This window comes from Syngnathoides biaculeatus, chromosome 12 (assembly GCF_019802595.1).
Source record: "Syngnathoides biaculeatus isolate LvHL_M chromosome 12, ASM1980259v1, whole genome shotgun sequence".
Taxonomy (NCBI): domain Eukaryota; kingdom Metazoa; phylum Chordata; class Actinopteri; order Syngnathiformes; family Syngnathidae; genus Syngnathoides; species Syngnathoides biaculeatus.
In genome coordinates, this window is record NC_084651.1 from 10,450,948 (window position 1) to 10,468,522 (window position 17,575).

General features: G+C 44.1%; 1 protein-coding gene and 1 long non-coding RNA gene across 7 annotated transcripts in view; one reads left to right on the forward strand and one right to left on the reverse strand.

Moving 5' to 3' along the window:
• Nucleotides 1–17,575, forward strand: part of spock2 (SPARC (osteonectin), cwcv and kazal like domains proteoglycan 2) — a 44,987-nt gene that overhangs the window by 24,554 nt on the left and 2,858 nt on the right. For 2 of the 6 annotated variants that reach the window (XM_061837263.1, XM_061837262.1), the window contains exons 2-10: nt 980–1,137; nt 1,360–1,405; nt 7,626–7,740; nt 7,848–7,953; nt 10,894–11,005; nt 11,079–11,213; nt 12,502–12,720; nt 14,096–14,158; nt 15,995–16,126. In XM_061837263.1, the coding sequence (XP_061693247.1) occupies nt 1,123–1,137; nt 1,360–1,405; nt 7,626–7,740; nt 7,848–7,953; nt 10,894–11,005; nt 11,079–11,213; nt 12,502–12,720; nt 14,096–14,158; nt 15,995–16,126 (943 nt within the window). In that variant the 5' untranslated portion in view covers nt 980–1,122. Of the gene's footprint in view, nt 1–325; nt 1,138–1,359; nt 1,406–7,625; nt 7,741–7,847; nt 7,954–10,893; nt 11,006–11,078; nt 11,214–12,501; nt 12,721–14,095; nt 14,159–15,994; nt 16,127–17,575 lie in introns of those variants that run through there. The other 4 variants (XM_061837261.1, XM_061837264.1, XM_061837265.1 and 1 more) reach the window with 3 other exon arrangements.
• LOC133509853 (uncharacterized) lies at nt 2,116–7,340 on the reverse strand. Its single transcript, XR_009797454.1, has 3 exons — nt 7,312–7,340; nt 7,034–7,211; nt 2,116–3,434 (listed from the first exon to the last, which is right to left on the reverse strand). It is a non-coding gene; the product is annotated as an uncharacterized LOC133509853 (long non-coding RNA).

Consider the following 17,575-nt stretch of genomic DNA (forward strand, 5'->3'; position numbering starts at 1 on the left):
GAATTAGAATTCTTCAAAAAACAAGACCCAGTTGAAGTTTACTGTCAAACTAAACATAAAACATAGTTACAAGTTGCCTTAGTAACCAAATCCCATAACGTTTGCTTTTCAAAAGTCCACGACCTTGATGCCGATGTTGAAAATGAAAGTACCATTGATAGCATGCTAATTATAAATATTTAAACATATTATCCGAGGACAAGCAGTCGTGACACACGCCAATGTTTTTTTTGAGCTACAAGTGTGGTCACAGAGCAAATTCAACTCAGGAGTCAAGTTGCCCTCAAACAATATTTTTTAATTATTCAATGTAATTCATACCTGGGCGGCACGGTGGTTCAGCTGGTACAGCGTTGGGCTCACAGTTCTGAGGACCCGGGTTCGATCCCGGCCCTGCCTGTGTGGAGTTTGCATGTTCTCCCCTGTTTTCTCCAGCCACTCCGGTTTTCTCCCACATCCCCCAAAAAACGTGCAACATTAATTGGACACTCTAAATTGCCCCTAGGTGTGATTGTGAGTGCGACTGTTTGTCTCGACGTGGCCTGCGAATGGCTGGCAACCAGTTCAGGGTGTACCCTGCTTTCTGCCCGTTGACAACTGGGATAGGCTCCAGTACTCCCCGCTACCCTCGTGAGGATAAGCGGCAAAGAAAATGGAAAAATGGAAAATTCATACCTGTCTAACAGCATTTTTTTTTTTTTTTTATGTTTACAAATTTTTCAAAAAGCAACTGTTCCCATTACCTTTGTGTCAAAATCATGTCAACCTTAAATCTTGACTGAGCTCTACCTTCTTTTTGATCCGGCGCTTGTATTCAAGTCAACAAATGTGCAAAAGAGCTTTGCTGCACAATTATAAATGGTAATTTCTGAAGCAAATGCATCTTTTTGTAGCTTTAAAACATCAGCATGCATAACGTGCAGCGATTACCTTTTCACTAATTTCCACTTTTTCTCCCCTTTTGCTGTCATCTCCTCAGGAAGTGGAGGTCAGTTCTTCTACGTATTAATATACTGTACATTCACAGCCCGCACTGTACGTCTTTATGCATGGCCTCGACGTCATATTCAAATTCCGAGCACCGCAAAGCACTCGAATAGCAGCAGGCCCACCCTGCGCCATATGCCTGGCGTACAGGTAAACAGCGAGACATTAGTCAGACTCATTTCCATATAGATGTACTGTCATTTTACCTACAGGTCTCGGCGCGCTCATCATCATCATCATCACGCTTTCGAGACAAATGGCGCAAAGTATAATCAGCATGCGATGCTAATAGCGCTTCTTACTTAAAAACACGCATTCATTGTCTCGAGGTCTTCAGCGGCTCAATGATCACTTTTGTATTTCTTTGTGCAGGATGATTATGTGCGCAACTGGGATGAGAATCAAGGCTCAAGTGACAGTGAGTGTTCTTTTCTCTTGTTTCATCTGGTCGTTAAATGTCAAAATTGTCACTACTGTGGTTTGCTGGGGGGGGGACATGAATATTGTTCGACCTGAATGTACACAAGAGTATCTCAATTTGAGTGAAGTATTATATTATTTTGATGATTATAGCTGACAGCTAACAAAAACCCCCAAATACACCACCTCCACAAATGGGATTCTTTCACCTCATTTTCTTCACACCAATTGAACGGCAATCCAATCAACAGGATTCTTAACACCAAATCGATTATTTTTGCCGACCCCTATTGGAGACGGCCGTCGATTGAATTTGCTCATTTACATTTACAAGATGTAACCGATGCTATTTTTCATCCAAATGCGACGCGACACACTCATAACGACGAGAATCTGAACAACGCGATCGAATCAAATGTCGTTCGGCAGAATCCTTGAACCTCGGTTGAACCGGACCCGCACGCGTCACTTGTGTAATGTATTGCGCAGCCTTCGGTGTGTATTTGTTTGTCGGGGTCTCGCGCTGCCGTCTCCTCTTGCAGCAGAGAAAATGAGGTCGAGCGACTGTTGCATTCTGTTTGATCTGCTCCAGCAGATCTGAAGCGCCTCCCCAAGGATGAGCTCAACATTGCCTCTGCTTCAACTATTCTATCTTTTTTTTTTTTTTTTTTTTTTGCGTGTCATTTTTTTGGTTTTTTTTGTAGTAAAGATTGGCCTTTTCCTCACAGCTGGGCATTAATCAAGCCTGTGGCGCACCCACGTTATGACACCAGAGTAGTGTCCTGACCGCTTACTGCTTGATTTGCAGCTTAAATGAAGTCGTATGAATGGCAGAGTCCATTAGTGCGGCGTCTGAAGGTTTAATGAAGGACTAATTATGCCTTGCAGTACAAGACTGGACAGGACAGGCAAGTAAAAAGCACGGCAGAAAAGATACGCGAGACACGGGTGACAACTAAGCCACTGTCATCCACAACGGTCGCTTTGCTGAGACCAAAATTGCCCACTAAAACTTCAAAGAAGAGTTTGTGAATTGCGGAGAAACACACTTGAGCTCGGTTGCTAACCAAAATGGCAGCACAGAAGCAAAGAAACAGCCCTTGTTTTCTTCCACGCCACACTTGGAATAACGGACCTTTCCGACCTGTCGATCACTCGTACAATAATAGCCAATCAGATAGCCGCATTGTCTTAACCCCTGGCTTGACACGCCCCTCTCGCCGTATTGTCCCACAAGCAATGCTGGTTGTCAGTAGCGTGCGCTTGGAAAAGGTAATGTTACGAAGAAAATGGTCCTCAGATGCGCTTGGGAAACGTGCAATTCTGATGAAAGATATCCGGCTACGTTACAAGGGGCCCTTTTGATTCATTTTCTAGAGCCTAAAACACAGTTGACGAAGCGTTTACAATGGATTAAGGCTTGCGGAAGAGCGCACGTACAATAAATGTGAACAATATCAACAAACACAAGTCTGTATGTTTGAAGGTAAGTGAGGGAGAAGTATCTTCTCGGAGTTTGATTGAATTATTATCAGGGCTTTGTGCATTGCAGGAGAACAACTTTCAATTTGTTAGCGTATCACTGACCTGCTGAATGAAATGTGTCATGTTTTATGCAAAGAGTTGAGTTAGGGATACATAAATGCGTGATGTCATGCAAGAGAAATGTCTATTTGCCTATTTGTATCACATCGGACTTTTAAGACAGAGCACTGGGTTCCATTACGAGCCAAGTCAAATGAATATACCCACTCACTTGTAAAGACTACAATGATATTATTTGTGATCTTTCCAAGTAAAAAGTACTCACCCAGCTTTACATGCGCAGTACGATTCCACCATTTGATCCTGTTGGATTTCAGTATGAAGTTTGTGAGGCGTCAAACTTTTTTGCATTGATCGGGAACATTTCGCAATAAATCTGACATTGCGTCCTGCTCCGTCCAAAATCTTAATTCCGTGTACATATTCTTGCGTGAAATAGTTGAGACCTCTCTGTAGAACTCTCTTGGACAAGTCTGGCGCATCTAGAAAAAAACATACCCCAATATTATCTGGAATACGCGATAGAAAATACACTTAAAACATGTTCTGTTCAATCGCCATTTTGGAAGCTTGTGGGATATGGCTGGGGGGGACTTAAGATCACCATCGGAATGGTCCATTTGGGGATGTTGTCTTAAAGTGCATTAACATGTTATTTTGCTAATTTTGGAATAGCAGAAGGTTTGCTATGTAGCAGAACAGAACTAGCATTTGTCACTGTACATCACTGTGAAAAGCAGTCGCATGAGTTCATCATAGTTGGAGGAGGCATATATTTTTTTATATTTTGCATCATTGTTATTATTGTTCCAGCACTCCTGCGACCCTTGTGAGAATAAGTGGCTTAAAAAATGGATGATTATTACATTAGGTTTGATGGTACTGGGAGCTGGCATTGATAAGCAGATCCGCTAAGTAACAATGGGCAAGATTTACAAATAAGGCTTTTGTAAATTAACATAAGAACCTTAAAAATCAGTCCTGAAACACACATGGAGCCGAGCCTTTCTAATAGCAAAAAAAAAAAAAAAAAAAAAAAAAGCCAAAAGCCTTAAATTGGCACACAAGACCCTTGGAGTCCTTCTTTTTCCTCCACTGAGCATTTTTGACCTGGTTTGACCAGAAGACGGACGTGTAGAACTTTCTGTCGATACTTTTTACACCCACACACACAGTGTGTGTAAAGTTGCTTTGAGGCATTGCAGTCGCTGCCACCACTTGAGGCGACCGGAGTGCTGAGTGAGTGAGTGAGTGAGTGAGTGAGTGAGGGAGAGGTCAGAGGTCAGGTCTTCAATTCGTCAATGCAGCCAGTGGCTCTCTGTTCTGATTGAATTGCGTCGCTCCGGTCAGCGCTGCGAGAGAGCAATAATCTGGATTTGGAAGAGCAAACATGCGCATGCACGAGCACTCGAAAGTTTGAACGAGGTTTTTTTTGTTGTTGTTTGTTTTACCCCAATAGAAAACAGACGGATGAAAGTATTGTAATCTCAAAACGAGAGGTCAGAGTGAACGCTGCAATCAATCAAAGACGTCATTTCGGTGGTCGGCACCAGATAAAACGAGGTCCTGGGCGTCAACTTTTTCCATTTCATTCCTCAAGTGGATTTATTGGGTACAATTTCAACAATTAGTTTATTATTGTGGCTGTCCTCTGTTGTCGTTTACAAGTGAGTGGCAGGATTTAATTGACTCAATCCATCTTTTAATACCACCACTATCATGTCCTTCTTGAAAATGCAATTTAAAGTACATTTTTTCCTTGTCTGTCAGTTATTGTAGGCATCAAAGAACTAAAAGGAATAAATGGATCAAGTTTCCTGGAACCAATGCTAAGTCGGCGCTTCAGACCGGCCCAGAAGGACCGGGTTTCCCCGTTGGCTCGCCGGCTGAGTGCACCGCGTGATCCCAAGAGCTGTTCCTAATATTTCAACCTTCCCGTGTAAACAAACGAGATGGCAAAATTAGATTTGAATTAGAAGTATGGATTAGAATTCTGTGAAAAATTACTGTACGGCTTTATCGTATGCTAATAAAGAAGCTAACAATTTGACTTTAACTGCACGAGGCGCGGTGTTAAGCGTTGCGCTTCTTCCCCACTCCTTCCCTCTTTGTGATACATTTCGATGCATATATTCAGCTCGGAGGACAGATTAACAAGTTGAAGGATGCGGACGGCATTTCAAATGCCAGCTACTACACGGGCCGTTACCTCGGCAACCATGAACTTTCATCCTAATTAGTGAGAGTGTCTGACAAATTCGTCCACATCCTTATAAGTGCAGCCAATTTGCCGTCACCGCCGAGATAAGCGTGATTATGGCCGAGTGCGGATGGCCGATAAGAAGGTCCGCGATGAGGACGTGGCCCGAACTCGACTTTCACACCATCAATCCGCGCGGCTAAACCTCGTTTAAATCAGCATTGGATTGTACCAAAGCACTTAATCAAAGGTTTTCTACTGATCTACGTGTCGCTTTAATAGCATCGCAGAGACGTGGCGGTTAGGTAGGACGGCGCAGGAAGCGGCATCGAGGAGGTGCGTCGTCCAAAAATGAAGACAAAGCCTCGAAGGCGGCCACGCTGGCATGATTGCGCAGCGAGCCGACGAGAGAGAGTTCTCGCAAACAAACCAGATTGAGCCACAAATCACAGTCAACCCAGGAATGATTCCCGGGGACCGCCGAGAGCCTGTTGCTATGGAAACGTCATCATCGCCCATTGCTGCTTTAATCCGCGGAAGCCTGTTACGTTAACGCAAGGCTCGGGCAGACAGCTTATGCTGCCTGCGCGCTCACAACCGCAGCCGTCGTCGAGCGCCGACATATTTATTGACGAATGTTTTCAATTTGCAACTTATCACGGTCAGGGAGCAAAATAGTTGCATTTGTGGACAGAACCATAATAGACAGGTCAGACACTGGCTTGCAGTACGGATCCCAGTTCCGTCACAAAAACAGAATGGGGGTCCAAAGTCAACTGTCAATGTTGTTCCTTATGGCCCCGTCACACCATGACGTTCTATAGCGTTTGAGGAAACGTTGGTCGTCGCCCATAGTCGCCGGGATAGCTCCAGAAGAGCGTTGTTTGAACGCTAGTGAACGTCAGTGATCGCTGGGAATCGGTCCGGAAAAGAAGTTTTGAACATGCACAAAAGTTCTCACCGAGACCAGCGTTCATCAACGTTTAATTTTAAGCGCTGCAGAACGTTCAAAACGTTCGTGGAACGTTTTACTGAGGTCCGCCGAGCGTTGCACGCGTTTGGCTATCGTTAGTCAGTCGTAACTCTCGCTTTACTTGGTTGTTACTTAATCGTTTGCTTTGCAGTGAACGACTCACTGGCGACCCGTCAACGACCACTGAACAATCCCGTAGCGCACACAGCGTGCAACTAAAGTCAAACGAACGTCGTTTGGAGTACATTGAGCGTCATTCGTGCGTTTCCCGAATGGGTGTACAAACCGATGCTTTGTAAGCAAGGTCCATTTAATATTAAGCTACAGTAGAGAGCACCTACTATGGAAGATCCAGAAAGCAGCAGTTCGTTTTCGTGGAAAAACTCCACCAGACTATCCTCAACAGCCCGGTCCAGGATCCTGCAATCCTTTCTCTGCTTCTTTTGTCTCTTTGTCGGGCCGTCCCCACGGGGGTTTGCAAGCTTGTATTTTCCCATTGCGAGTCCTTTTTTCCAAAAATATATCAAACTGATTGACTTAAAATGTAATGTTTTTACGACAAAAAATGCTTAGTTTTTTGCTATGTTATGATAATAGTGCTTCACAGCGTATTTTGGGAAAAGTTACCGTGTCACGGTGTTATGTCTTTCCTTTGTACTTAGCCTTATTTGGCTTACCAAGTCACATTAAAAATCCCTCATGTTATCAGAACTAAAAAAAAAATGTCAAACTCACACGACCAGTTTTAATTCTACATGGCAAACTTTGAGGAAAAACCCTGCCACAGTGCACATGTTTTGGGAGTACCAAGATGGCGGCCAACTGACTTCAACCAATCGACATACCGCTCAATGTGTATGCACTATGCATTTTTTTTTTTTTTTTTTTTTAAAGATCAATGGTTGTACCAGTAGTCACTGATGGTGTAGTGGTAGATACGCCTGCCTTGGGTGCGGGCAGCATGGGACTGATTCCCGCTCAGTGATGGTGTCGATATCTGCCCTGCGACTGACTGGCAATCAGTTCAAAGTGTAGTCCGCCTTTCGCCCGAAGCTAGCTGGGATAGGCTCCAGCTTTCCTGCAACCCTTGTGAGGATAAGTGGCTTAGATGATGACATGACATGACAATGGTTGTACCGTCTTTATCCTCTGTGGAAAAAAAACGACAGATATTACTGTAGCTTACCGAGTAGTTCGTCCATATCTTACTGCCCCCTGGTGTCTTGAGTTGCACACAACAGAAGAAGCCACAAGGAAATATGATCCTCAAAACTGTTTCCCTGCATTCTATTTGATTTTGACATGAATGCTTTCATAAAAGACAATACTGTAGTGTGCTGATTTTTTTTTTTTTTCAAATCAAAATTCATACTACAATTTGGGGGATTTGACATTTTATGGGGTGCTGGAATGGATGAAAGGCACTTTTGTCCGCATAGTGCAAATTTGTGACACAAAGGACAGCATATCAAAACGAAACGCATCTTATTGTTTTCATAGACGTGGACACCACCAAGGACCCCTGCCAAAAGGTTAAGTGCAGCAGGCACAAGGTGTGCATGGCCCAGGGCTACCAGAGAGCCGTCTGCATCAACCGCAAGAAGCTGGAGCACCGGTGAGTTTGTGCGAAGCCTGGAAGTCAGCGGGACGCGTTCCGGGAGAGGCCGCGGAATCACAACGAGGCCGTAAATCCGTCGCTCAGGGCTGCTTTTCGTCCCGCAGACTCAAGCAGCCCGCTCTCAGGTCCTCTGACGGCAACTGTCAGCCGTGTCCCATCTCCTCCACCGGGCCCGTGTGCGGATCCGACGGACACAACTACGCCTCAAGGGTATCGTGACACGTGACAGTACTCACACGCGCGACTGTGACGGTGATCGCTGGTTTCCAAGCCGGTCATGATGGAGTGAATGCACTGTCCTTCATCCGAATGAGATATTCCTGTATCTTATTTCACATATTTTATACACAATAGAACTAGATTTAAGAAAAAATGAAGTAACTAAAAGTGAGTGTGGCAATGTGGTTCTCACCAGACACTTCATTAGGTACACCTGCACGATTCAAGATGAGCGGTATCAACAAATCTGCTTTTAATAACAAATAAATAATATATAAATATATATCATATCAACCAGTTCAGGGTGTACCCCACCTCCTGCCCATTGACAGCTGGGATAGGCTCCAGTACTCCCCGCGACCTTTGTGAGGATAACCGGCAAAGAAAGTGGACGGATGACTATATATAATAAATTTGGCAGCATGTTTGTCATTTCGGTTGTACTTTAGAGTGGTGTTTTGAATATTTTCCCCCTTGTGCAGCTCAATAAGGAGAGAGATATAAAATATTACAAACATCATTAATTATTAATCCTTTCTCTGTATATATGCGGCTCTTTTACAGTACGAAGCATTCACACTGAAATTCTTGGGAATTCAAAATTTAAACTATACAAATGTATTAGACCAAATTTTTTTACATTTTTGTATACAAAATAAATCTGTATATTTAAAATACATTTATATGGATGGTAAAATGTTTGTGTATATTTGTCATTTTAGATGGATTTAATTTGAATACTTTCATGGATAAAATAACATGTCCGTGTTGATTGCGTGATTCGTCTTGTGTAGCAAATGGGATCAATTTTGACGTCCTTGCCCTTTAAAAGTGTTAAATCCAATTTACCTCGAGAGCAATCAATATTCTGGACATCATGTGGGGAGCTAAACTGTTCAATTTTTGCTTTATGTGCCACAATATTGACTCTCTTTTAAGTGAATGGGAAAACATATATTCTTTGATGTCGATTGATTAACTCATTCAGTTGAAAGTAATTTAAAAAGTAGTAATTAAGTCATGACCTTACAGTTGATTAAATATCTTGTCACTTGTTATTATGGAGTGGATTCTTGAAACCATAAGTATGAAACTCAAGGTCAGATCCAGGCCAAATCAATTAGTATGGCCAGGTAAAACTAATTACCGTAATTTTGGGCCTACAAGCCACGACTTTTTTCACACGCTTTCAACCGTGCGGTTTATGCCCTAGCGCTAGCATTAGTGCGGCGCTAGCGTTAGCGCATATGGTTATAACCCTCAGTACACAGAGTTGAATGCTAGCGCCGCTCTAAGGCGAGCCCTGCGCTAGCGTTAAACCAGGGCTCAGCAACCTTTTTGAGGCTGAGGGCTACTTCGTGAGCACCGATCGTATGAAGGGCTACGTGACCTGTTTGCGGCAAATTTCCGACTCAGTTCATTACACGTACATAAAATACTTTTGTTTTAATTTATTGTAGTCAATGACATTACAGGTATTTTAAAATTGTAATTCACGTAAGCAAGTCGGATTCAGAATTTAAAGCACAAATAATAGTAACAATTTGTGGCCTACGGTAATTTTAGCGCATACCTCGCGGGCTACCATTCGCCCGCAGGCACCGCGTCGGTGACCCCCATGTTAAACTCTTGTGTACCGGGTCTTAGAACCAATTGCGCTCTGTAGGCCGTGAATTACGGGATGTGGCTCAACTTCATATTTCTGGCAAACAAAAAAAATGGTGCAAAATCACAAATTTTCTACATCTTTTTTTTCTTAGCCTGAAAATAGCTTGAACAAATAGTCGTTAACCTTTCTTGAATGCTTGAAGTGTCTGCAAAGTGCTGTAAAACGCTGCCTCGTCGCTCACGCTGCTGTCACCTCAAACTTGAAAAAATGGATGGTTTTAGAATTAAGTAGAAACGGTTGAATAGACACATTTGAATAAGCTTATTTTGTTCTAAATATAACGACTCCAGTGCTTCGGCGCAGAAGGAACTGCTCAGCCGTGAAGTAAACGCGTGCGGGTTAATTTCCGCCAATCAAACCGCTTAGTAAACTAATCGATATATTTATTGCATCACCGATGGCTCTATTGAGTAAGAGTACGAGGATGACGTCGCCACAATTGTTTGCTTTGGGGATTAAAGACTTTTCTGATGGGGGGGTCGGAGTAAACACAGACTTTGAGATGGACTCAAGTAAGAAGACTTTTTTTGGGGGGAAATTCCACCAGACAGTGACAATAGGTAGTAAAATGATGAGGGGAGGCAGCACGTTGGGGCAGTTGGAGAGCGTTGGCCTCACAGTTCTGAGGACCGGGGTTCAAATCCTGGCCCATACTGTGTGGAGTTTGCATGTTCACCCCGTGCATGTTTTCCTCCCACATCCCAAAAACATGCAACATTAATTGGAGACTCTAAATTGTGCCTTCGGTGTGATCGTGCGTGCGACTGTTGTCTGTCTCCGTGCTTTTGGTCAACCAGTTCCAGGTGCCCCCTCGCCTCCTGCCAGTTGACAGTCGGGATTGGCTCCAGCACTCCCGCGACCCTGGCGAGGATATGCGGCTCGGAAAATGGACGGACGGATGATAAAGGGATCGTTTATTCATGTGATTTGAGTCATAACAGCTATCTGAAGGCAACTATAGCGAGAATGTGGCCTGCGCCAAAACGCTCTCGGGCATTGCACTGTGGGGACGCTCAAGGTGGGGGGACAAAGAGTATGGAATTAGAAGGACCAATATGGGCACGAAGGGGGTGTTTTATTGATTTATACTCTGTCTTTTTACATCGGCGCGGTTGACCTTGTGCAAGTCGCACGCAGGAACGCAGGCGTACAGTCTCTCCCCTTCATGAATATTTGATCCGCGTCCCCGCAATAAGTCATTTGACTTCACCTTCACGTGTCCTCGTCACAAGTGTGTTAATGTGCGCGTTTGTCTGTTCCAGTGCAAACTGGAGCAGCAGGCGTGTCTCACGGGGAAGGAGCTGACCCTCAAGTGCTCGGGTCTGTGCCCGTGCTCCACCGCCGCTCCCGCCGCCAAGCAGGAGAGTAAACGCGGTAAGACGCACCTGAGGGTTACATGTAAACATGAGCGGAAGAAGGTGTTACAAAATATCGACCTCCCCCGCAGAGAGCTGCACCGGACAGGATCTGGCTGATCTCGGCGAGCGTCTTCGGGACTGGTTCCAACTCCTTCAGAGCAACGCCAAGCAGAACAATAACAGCAAGCCCGGGGCCAAGAGCACCGCAGCCAACATTGAAACCGGTTGGAGCAACTACTACTATTACTACTACGCGCTATTTTGGATCTGGCCACGCAGTCCAAAGACGCTCTTGGAACTGCTTTGTTTCTATTCCTCTTAAGCCAGATAAATCACCCTTTTGAAGGCTTTCCCAAACAACAATTCATCCAATTGAGCCACTGAGAAATAGAGTGGGCTCACTAAATTAAGTTTATTGTTTTTGTCGGTGCCATTTCTTCAAGCTAGAGTAACCATCATTTGTGATTTTGCAAAGATTTTATTTGTTTATTTCATTATTGTTTGATGTTGTTAAGTGATAATGTTCGGCCATTTATGTGCATTACCGTATTCATATTACCATAATTCCCAGCCTACGGAGCGCACCTGGTTACAAGCCTCACCGAGTACATTTGTAAAGGAAATACCATTTGGTACATACATACGCCGCAGCTGTGTAAAAGCTCCAAGTGCCTGAATGCTAGTGCTAGCGCAGCGCTAATGCTAACAAGGCCGGTTAAAATAAAACTTACCGATAAATATCTCTCAGACACGCCAGTAACACAGCAGCAACACGCTAGCACAGTGCTAACGCTAGTGCAGCGCTAACAGAGCCGGTAAAAGTCACTTCCTCGGCACATATATTCCACCGGTCTCATTCTTACCTTTTCCGCTGGAGTGCCCCCTTTGCGGCCGTTGGGGAAAAAAAATGCACAAATTCGCCGCATCACCGCATAAACCGCAGGTGTGAAAAAAATTTCGGCTTGTAGGCCGGAAATTACAGTAGATGTAGGGGATTTTTTTTCGGTCTGCTGTGATATAAGATACTCAACAGTTACCCACTACTTCAGTATTTGTACCTGACTAGTATTATTATTAGTAGTAGTAGCTGAGTACTTTCTTATTCTTGATTTGGAGGGTTACTTTTTGCTTTTACTTGAGTCATTCTAAAGTAATGGTTAAAAAAAAGTAACTCCTACTTGACTACAATACAGTATTTGTCTACTCTAGCGACCTCTGCAGATGTATAATGCTAAATTGCAATGAACTAGGTTTTTATCAGTTTATTGATGGAAACATCACAAGATTTGTGGAATTATTACTGTTTTTAGTTATTTGGCACACCATCACAAATGGCTACATGCTGCAGTCATACGCAATGACTGTATCTATAATATAGTAGTTTAGCATCACCCATCTGTCTCGGACAACATTAAAATTTGGTTTATTAAGGAAAAAATAATTGGTAGGACATATTTTTGTTGGAAATGGCTGTCTGATACAAAAATTAAAACTTTCTTTTTGAATGTTCAGTGCTGGACAGGAGCCTGGTGGCCAGCTGTAAGGACTCTGTAGGTTGGATGTTCTCCAAGCTGGACACCAACAGCGACCTGTACCTGGACCAGGCCGAGCTGGCCGCCATCAACCTAGACAAGTACGAGATCTGCATCCGTCCCTTCTTCAACTCGTGCGACTCCTACAAGGACGGCAAAGTGTCCACGGCCGAGTGGTGCCTGTGCTTCTGGAGGGAGAGTGAGTGGAACGCACCGACCCGCCGCCGCCGTCGTGCTCGCTAACGTCAAGAGAAAGAAAGAAAGAAAGAAGGGATCGCCTTTTGAGTATGTCGTTTCCTCGCGTCTGTCGCCGTTTATCTCCTCCTGATATCTCCGGCTCCCGTTCCCCGCAGGGTTGAAATGGCTATCGCCAGGAAATGAGAGCATTGGCGCTGCTTGTTGACAGCGTTTTGCTCCCTCAGCTCTCCGATATCCTCCACCGGCCGAGCTGAACAGAACGCGGGTCCCGAGCTTCCCAGCGGTTGAGGCCAAAATGCAATACAACATGCAGGGGGGAAATTAATATTGCCGCAAAGGCTGAATAAAACCTTCCGCTATCCAGCCATCCCCGACTGTTAAAAGTAGTCTACAATTGCGAGGATTCAGTCACGTTTGCCCTGCCACTTGTTGCTAGGAAGGATTTGTGGAGCACAAACTTAAATGACCCAAAGCCCAGTGGGGGGAAAAAATGTCGAGCACGCTCACCAGGCTACTTGAATGCTTTGTAATTCACTTTTGCACAGTAATACTTATAGAGTACATTTGAATAAAATGTAATGAATAAAGTTGGAGCATTGTAAAAACTTTAAACACAAATATACCTGCGTTGTAAGAGCTGTTAATGATTTTCTCAAGTTATAGTTTAGTAGAGGCGGCACAGTGGATTAGCTGGTAAAGCGTTGGCATCACAGTTCTGAGGTCCCGGGTTCGATCCTGGCCCCACCTGTGTGGAGTTTGCTTGTTCTCCCCGTGCATGCGTGAGTTTTCTCCGGGCACTCCGGTTTCTTCCCACATCCCAAAAACATGCAACATTCATTGGACACTCTAAAATTGCCCCTAGGTGTGATTGTGAGTGCGGCTCTTTGTCTCCATGTGCCCTGCGATTGGTCGGCAACCAGTTCAGGGTGTCCCCCGCCTCCTGCCCTTTGACAGCTGGGATAGGCTCCAGCACTCCTTGTGAGGATAAGCAGCAAAGAAAATGGATGGATGGTTTAGTGTAAGTTTCACAAACATGAAAATATTACATCATGAATCATGATTTGCACCCCAACCCTCCTTATTTCACTTCGCTTCACCCACTCTTTCAGACATTTCTAGTTGAATGACGACTATTTGGACAGCATGGTGGATTAGTGGTTATCACACCTGCCTCGGCGTCAAGGGGGTTTGGGTTCGAATATCAGTTTATCCAGTATGCGGTCTGCGATTGGTTAGCTATGAGTCCACAATGACGCCCAGTCAATTAAATTCAATGCATACTTAGAGCAAAGTTATCAAAGCACTTCCACGCATGGTGGAAAGTTTAGTTTACTGGTGACATTCAAGTCATATTTTCCCAATTTTCATCTGCTCAGAACCACCCTGCCTGGCCGAGCTGGAGAGGATCCAAGTGTTAGATGGCGGCAAAAGAAAGTTTGGTGAGTATTCTCGTCAGAATCATTTGGATCCGTCATTATTGGATCAGGATTTGGCTCAATCAGATCCCTAACAGGAGGCACGGATTTGGTCGTGGTTGGGTTTATGGATTAGAATTTGATACAGGCAAGACTGCAAGGGGGGGAGCCCAAAGTGTGTGTGTGTGTGTGTGTGTGTGTCTCTCTCTCTAAATACGTGTATAACTGGGTATATGAATGTGTGTATATTTGGACTCGTGCGCACTGCAGATTTTGGCTGGCTGAGTCAGGACTCTGCAAGGACACCAAAGGCACGACGCCAGCCTGACTTTCAGATGCTGCAGGGACACTTTTATCTTGCGTCCTTTTTATTGTACCCTGCGCAGATTTGTTCCAGTATCATGTCCCAAAATGTCATTAATTCAAATGTTCAATAATCAAGCAGATTCACTACCATCACTTTGAAAGAATACACCCTATAATGATTAATAATAATAATAATAAAAAACAACTATTATTAGCTACTTTTCAGAATGGAACTGAGTGAGAAATTTGAGATTTGATTCGTCACGTGAGACGGGCTTGGCTGGCCATACTTTTTAGTTTCAACTTTAACAGTTTCACCATCTGTTGTAAATCTATAGTCCAAAGATATATATATATATATTTTTTTTTTTTTCATAGAAGATACTGAGCTTGGAATGGTGTGAGAAATTTCAAGTCAATGATCTTTGCCCGTCACGCTTGGTAAATTTCGAGCTTAATCAGCGCTGCACCATGTGGTGAAACTCAACGGCCCAGAGACTTTTTGAAAAGATATTGAGCTGGAATTGGGGAAGAAATTTCTCTCGTGAAAATCTGTTCCATAAAAACTGAAATACTTTTTGTAGATTCATTTAAGATGAACTTGTGTGACAGGTTTCATGTCATGTTTCATGAGGGCCTCGACCCGTGGAACTTGGTTACTTCCGACCTTAATAGTGTGCTTGACGAGGGTCCAAATATTTTTTGTTGTAGAGCACAGGTGTCAAACTCAAGGCCCGGGGGCCAGCTCTGGCCCACCACGTGGTTTTATGTGGCCCGCGAAGCCAAATCTAGAGTGTCAATTTCCATGATTATAGTAAAAATCTGTACCAAAATTTGTGATATATCATAAATGATAAAGTTGAGATATTACAAGCATTTTTGAGTTACCAAACGGGAATAGTTGAAAAACGCATTACGCTTGATTTGTGATTCCAAAACTAGTTCATAAATTGATGATGTAAATATGATGAAATGATTAAATATTTTTGTTCCACAGTCATAACGGCCCTCTGAGGGGAAACCGGAACAACAATGTGACCCGCGAGAAAAACGAGTTTGACACCCCTGCTGTGGAGGATACTGAGCTGCGTGAAGCCGGGACTTTATAATGTTCGTGCTTTTTAAGAGCATCTGGTGTAAATCTAGGGTTCGAACACTTCTAGTAGAGGATATTGATCTGGACTTGTGTAAGAACTTTGAAATCATGCGTAAGGAGCTTTGGCCCGTCAAACTTTGTAACTTTCAAGATTAGGAACCCTTTCGCCATCTGGTGAAAATCCATTGTCCAAAGACTTTGTGGAGAATATTGAGCTGGACTCGTGTGCGAAATTTCAAGGCACAAACGACAGGCTTCCTTTAGTTACGCGCGCACGTGCACATGCCTTCCCAATATTCCCCACCATGCATATTTGACATGTTCTGTAAACAGAATTGATATTCACAGATTACGGAACCGGTCGCCACATGTGCCGCGTGTGTTATAATGGGAGTCGAGCCCAGTGAGGCATGACGCAAGGCGGCTTCGCGCTTCTCTCACGTTTGCGTGCTCGCCAGGTCGTTTCATCCCAAACTGCGATGAGGACGGCTTCTACAGGAAGCTGCAGTGTGACCGGGGCGAGTGCTGGTGCGTGGACCAGTACGGCGGTGAAGTCGCCGGGTCGAGGATTCGCGCAAAACCAGATTGCGGTGAGTTCTTTTCGCCACCCTCCCCAACCCCACCCGGCATCCGTTTTGGATGAACCCCCGTCCCCGCAATCCACCCTGCACAAGGTATCTTTTATGTCAAGCCACTTTCCCCTCGCTGCATAGAGCACATTCATGCGCCGGGCGCTCATTTGCATTCCAAAGCGGATCTTGTCACTGCGAAAAGTCTTTTTCGAGATAAATGAGGGCTACTCAGACAGAACCTCCTCGCGATAAGAATTCTTCCTGCGACAGGAATTAGGAAATAAAAAATAGCACAAAGTCAAATTCCTGCCCTTATTTGACCATTGTTTCTGCTTCTATTCCACTAGTTCCAATTAGGAAAGTGTAGACTTGTTCATAGTTAAATGATGGAAAATTATGACATGTAATACTATCATATACACTAATAAGCGCTCATACAAGCAAAAGTTATATAATAAAAATCTGCCTATGAAGACATCCATCCATTTTCTTAGCCGCTTACCCTCACAAGAGTTGCGGGGAGTGCTGGAGCCTATCCCAGCTGTCAACGGGCAGGAGGCGGGGTAAACCCCGAACTGGTCGCCAGCCAATCGCAGAGCACATCGAGACAAACAGCTGCACTCACAATCACACCTAGGGGAAATTTAGAGTTGCATGTTTTTGGGATGTGGGAAGAAACCGGAGTGCCCGAAGAAAACCCACGCGGGCACGGGGAGAACATGCAAACTCCACACAGGTGGGGCTGGGATTTGAACCCAGGTCCTCAGAACTGTGAGGCCAATGCTTTACCAGAAACCCTGCCGCCCCCTTTAAATACAATGTTCACAAAATAAATGTATATTATTATATTATTACAACCATTCTCACTGTCTTTGGGAAACCCACACATGCACAGCAAGAACATGCAAACTCTACACAGGAAGGACCAATGGTATAGAATAAAAAGTGGACTGTGCACAGGCCCCTTTCACATGGTCAACTCCCGGTCAGGGCAAAACATTGGTTTGGGTATTATCTCACGTGAAAGTTGACATCCTTACAATTGTACATTGTGAAACATAATAACATCGAATTTAATTGGAATACGTTAGATTTTGCTTTTTTGTTGCGCTGTTGGCTGTCAAAACCGTGCAGGCGGTCGCAAAGAAGTAACTTTTCACCAGTAAGTGTGTTTCAGCTTAACCTTCATAGTTAATTATTATATATTTATCGCATTGTTTTCCAGAACAATGTGTGTACGTTTATCATACTTTTTGCCCTGACCAGAAGTCATAGCCTGTTGACCGTGGCGGAACCAATGATGGATCGCACAGTCCAGTTTTTAGTCTACGTCATTTGGAAGGACAGAGCCTGGATTCAACCCGCGAATCTCAGAACTGTGAGGCGGATATGCTTGCCACTCAATACTGTTTCCATGATGCAAATTTGGAAAATATGTACAGATACTGCCAACAATACATTTTTTTC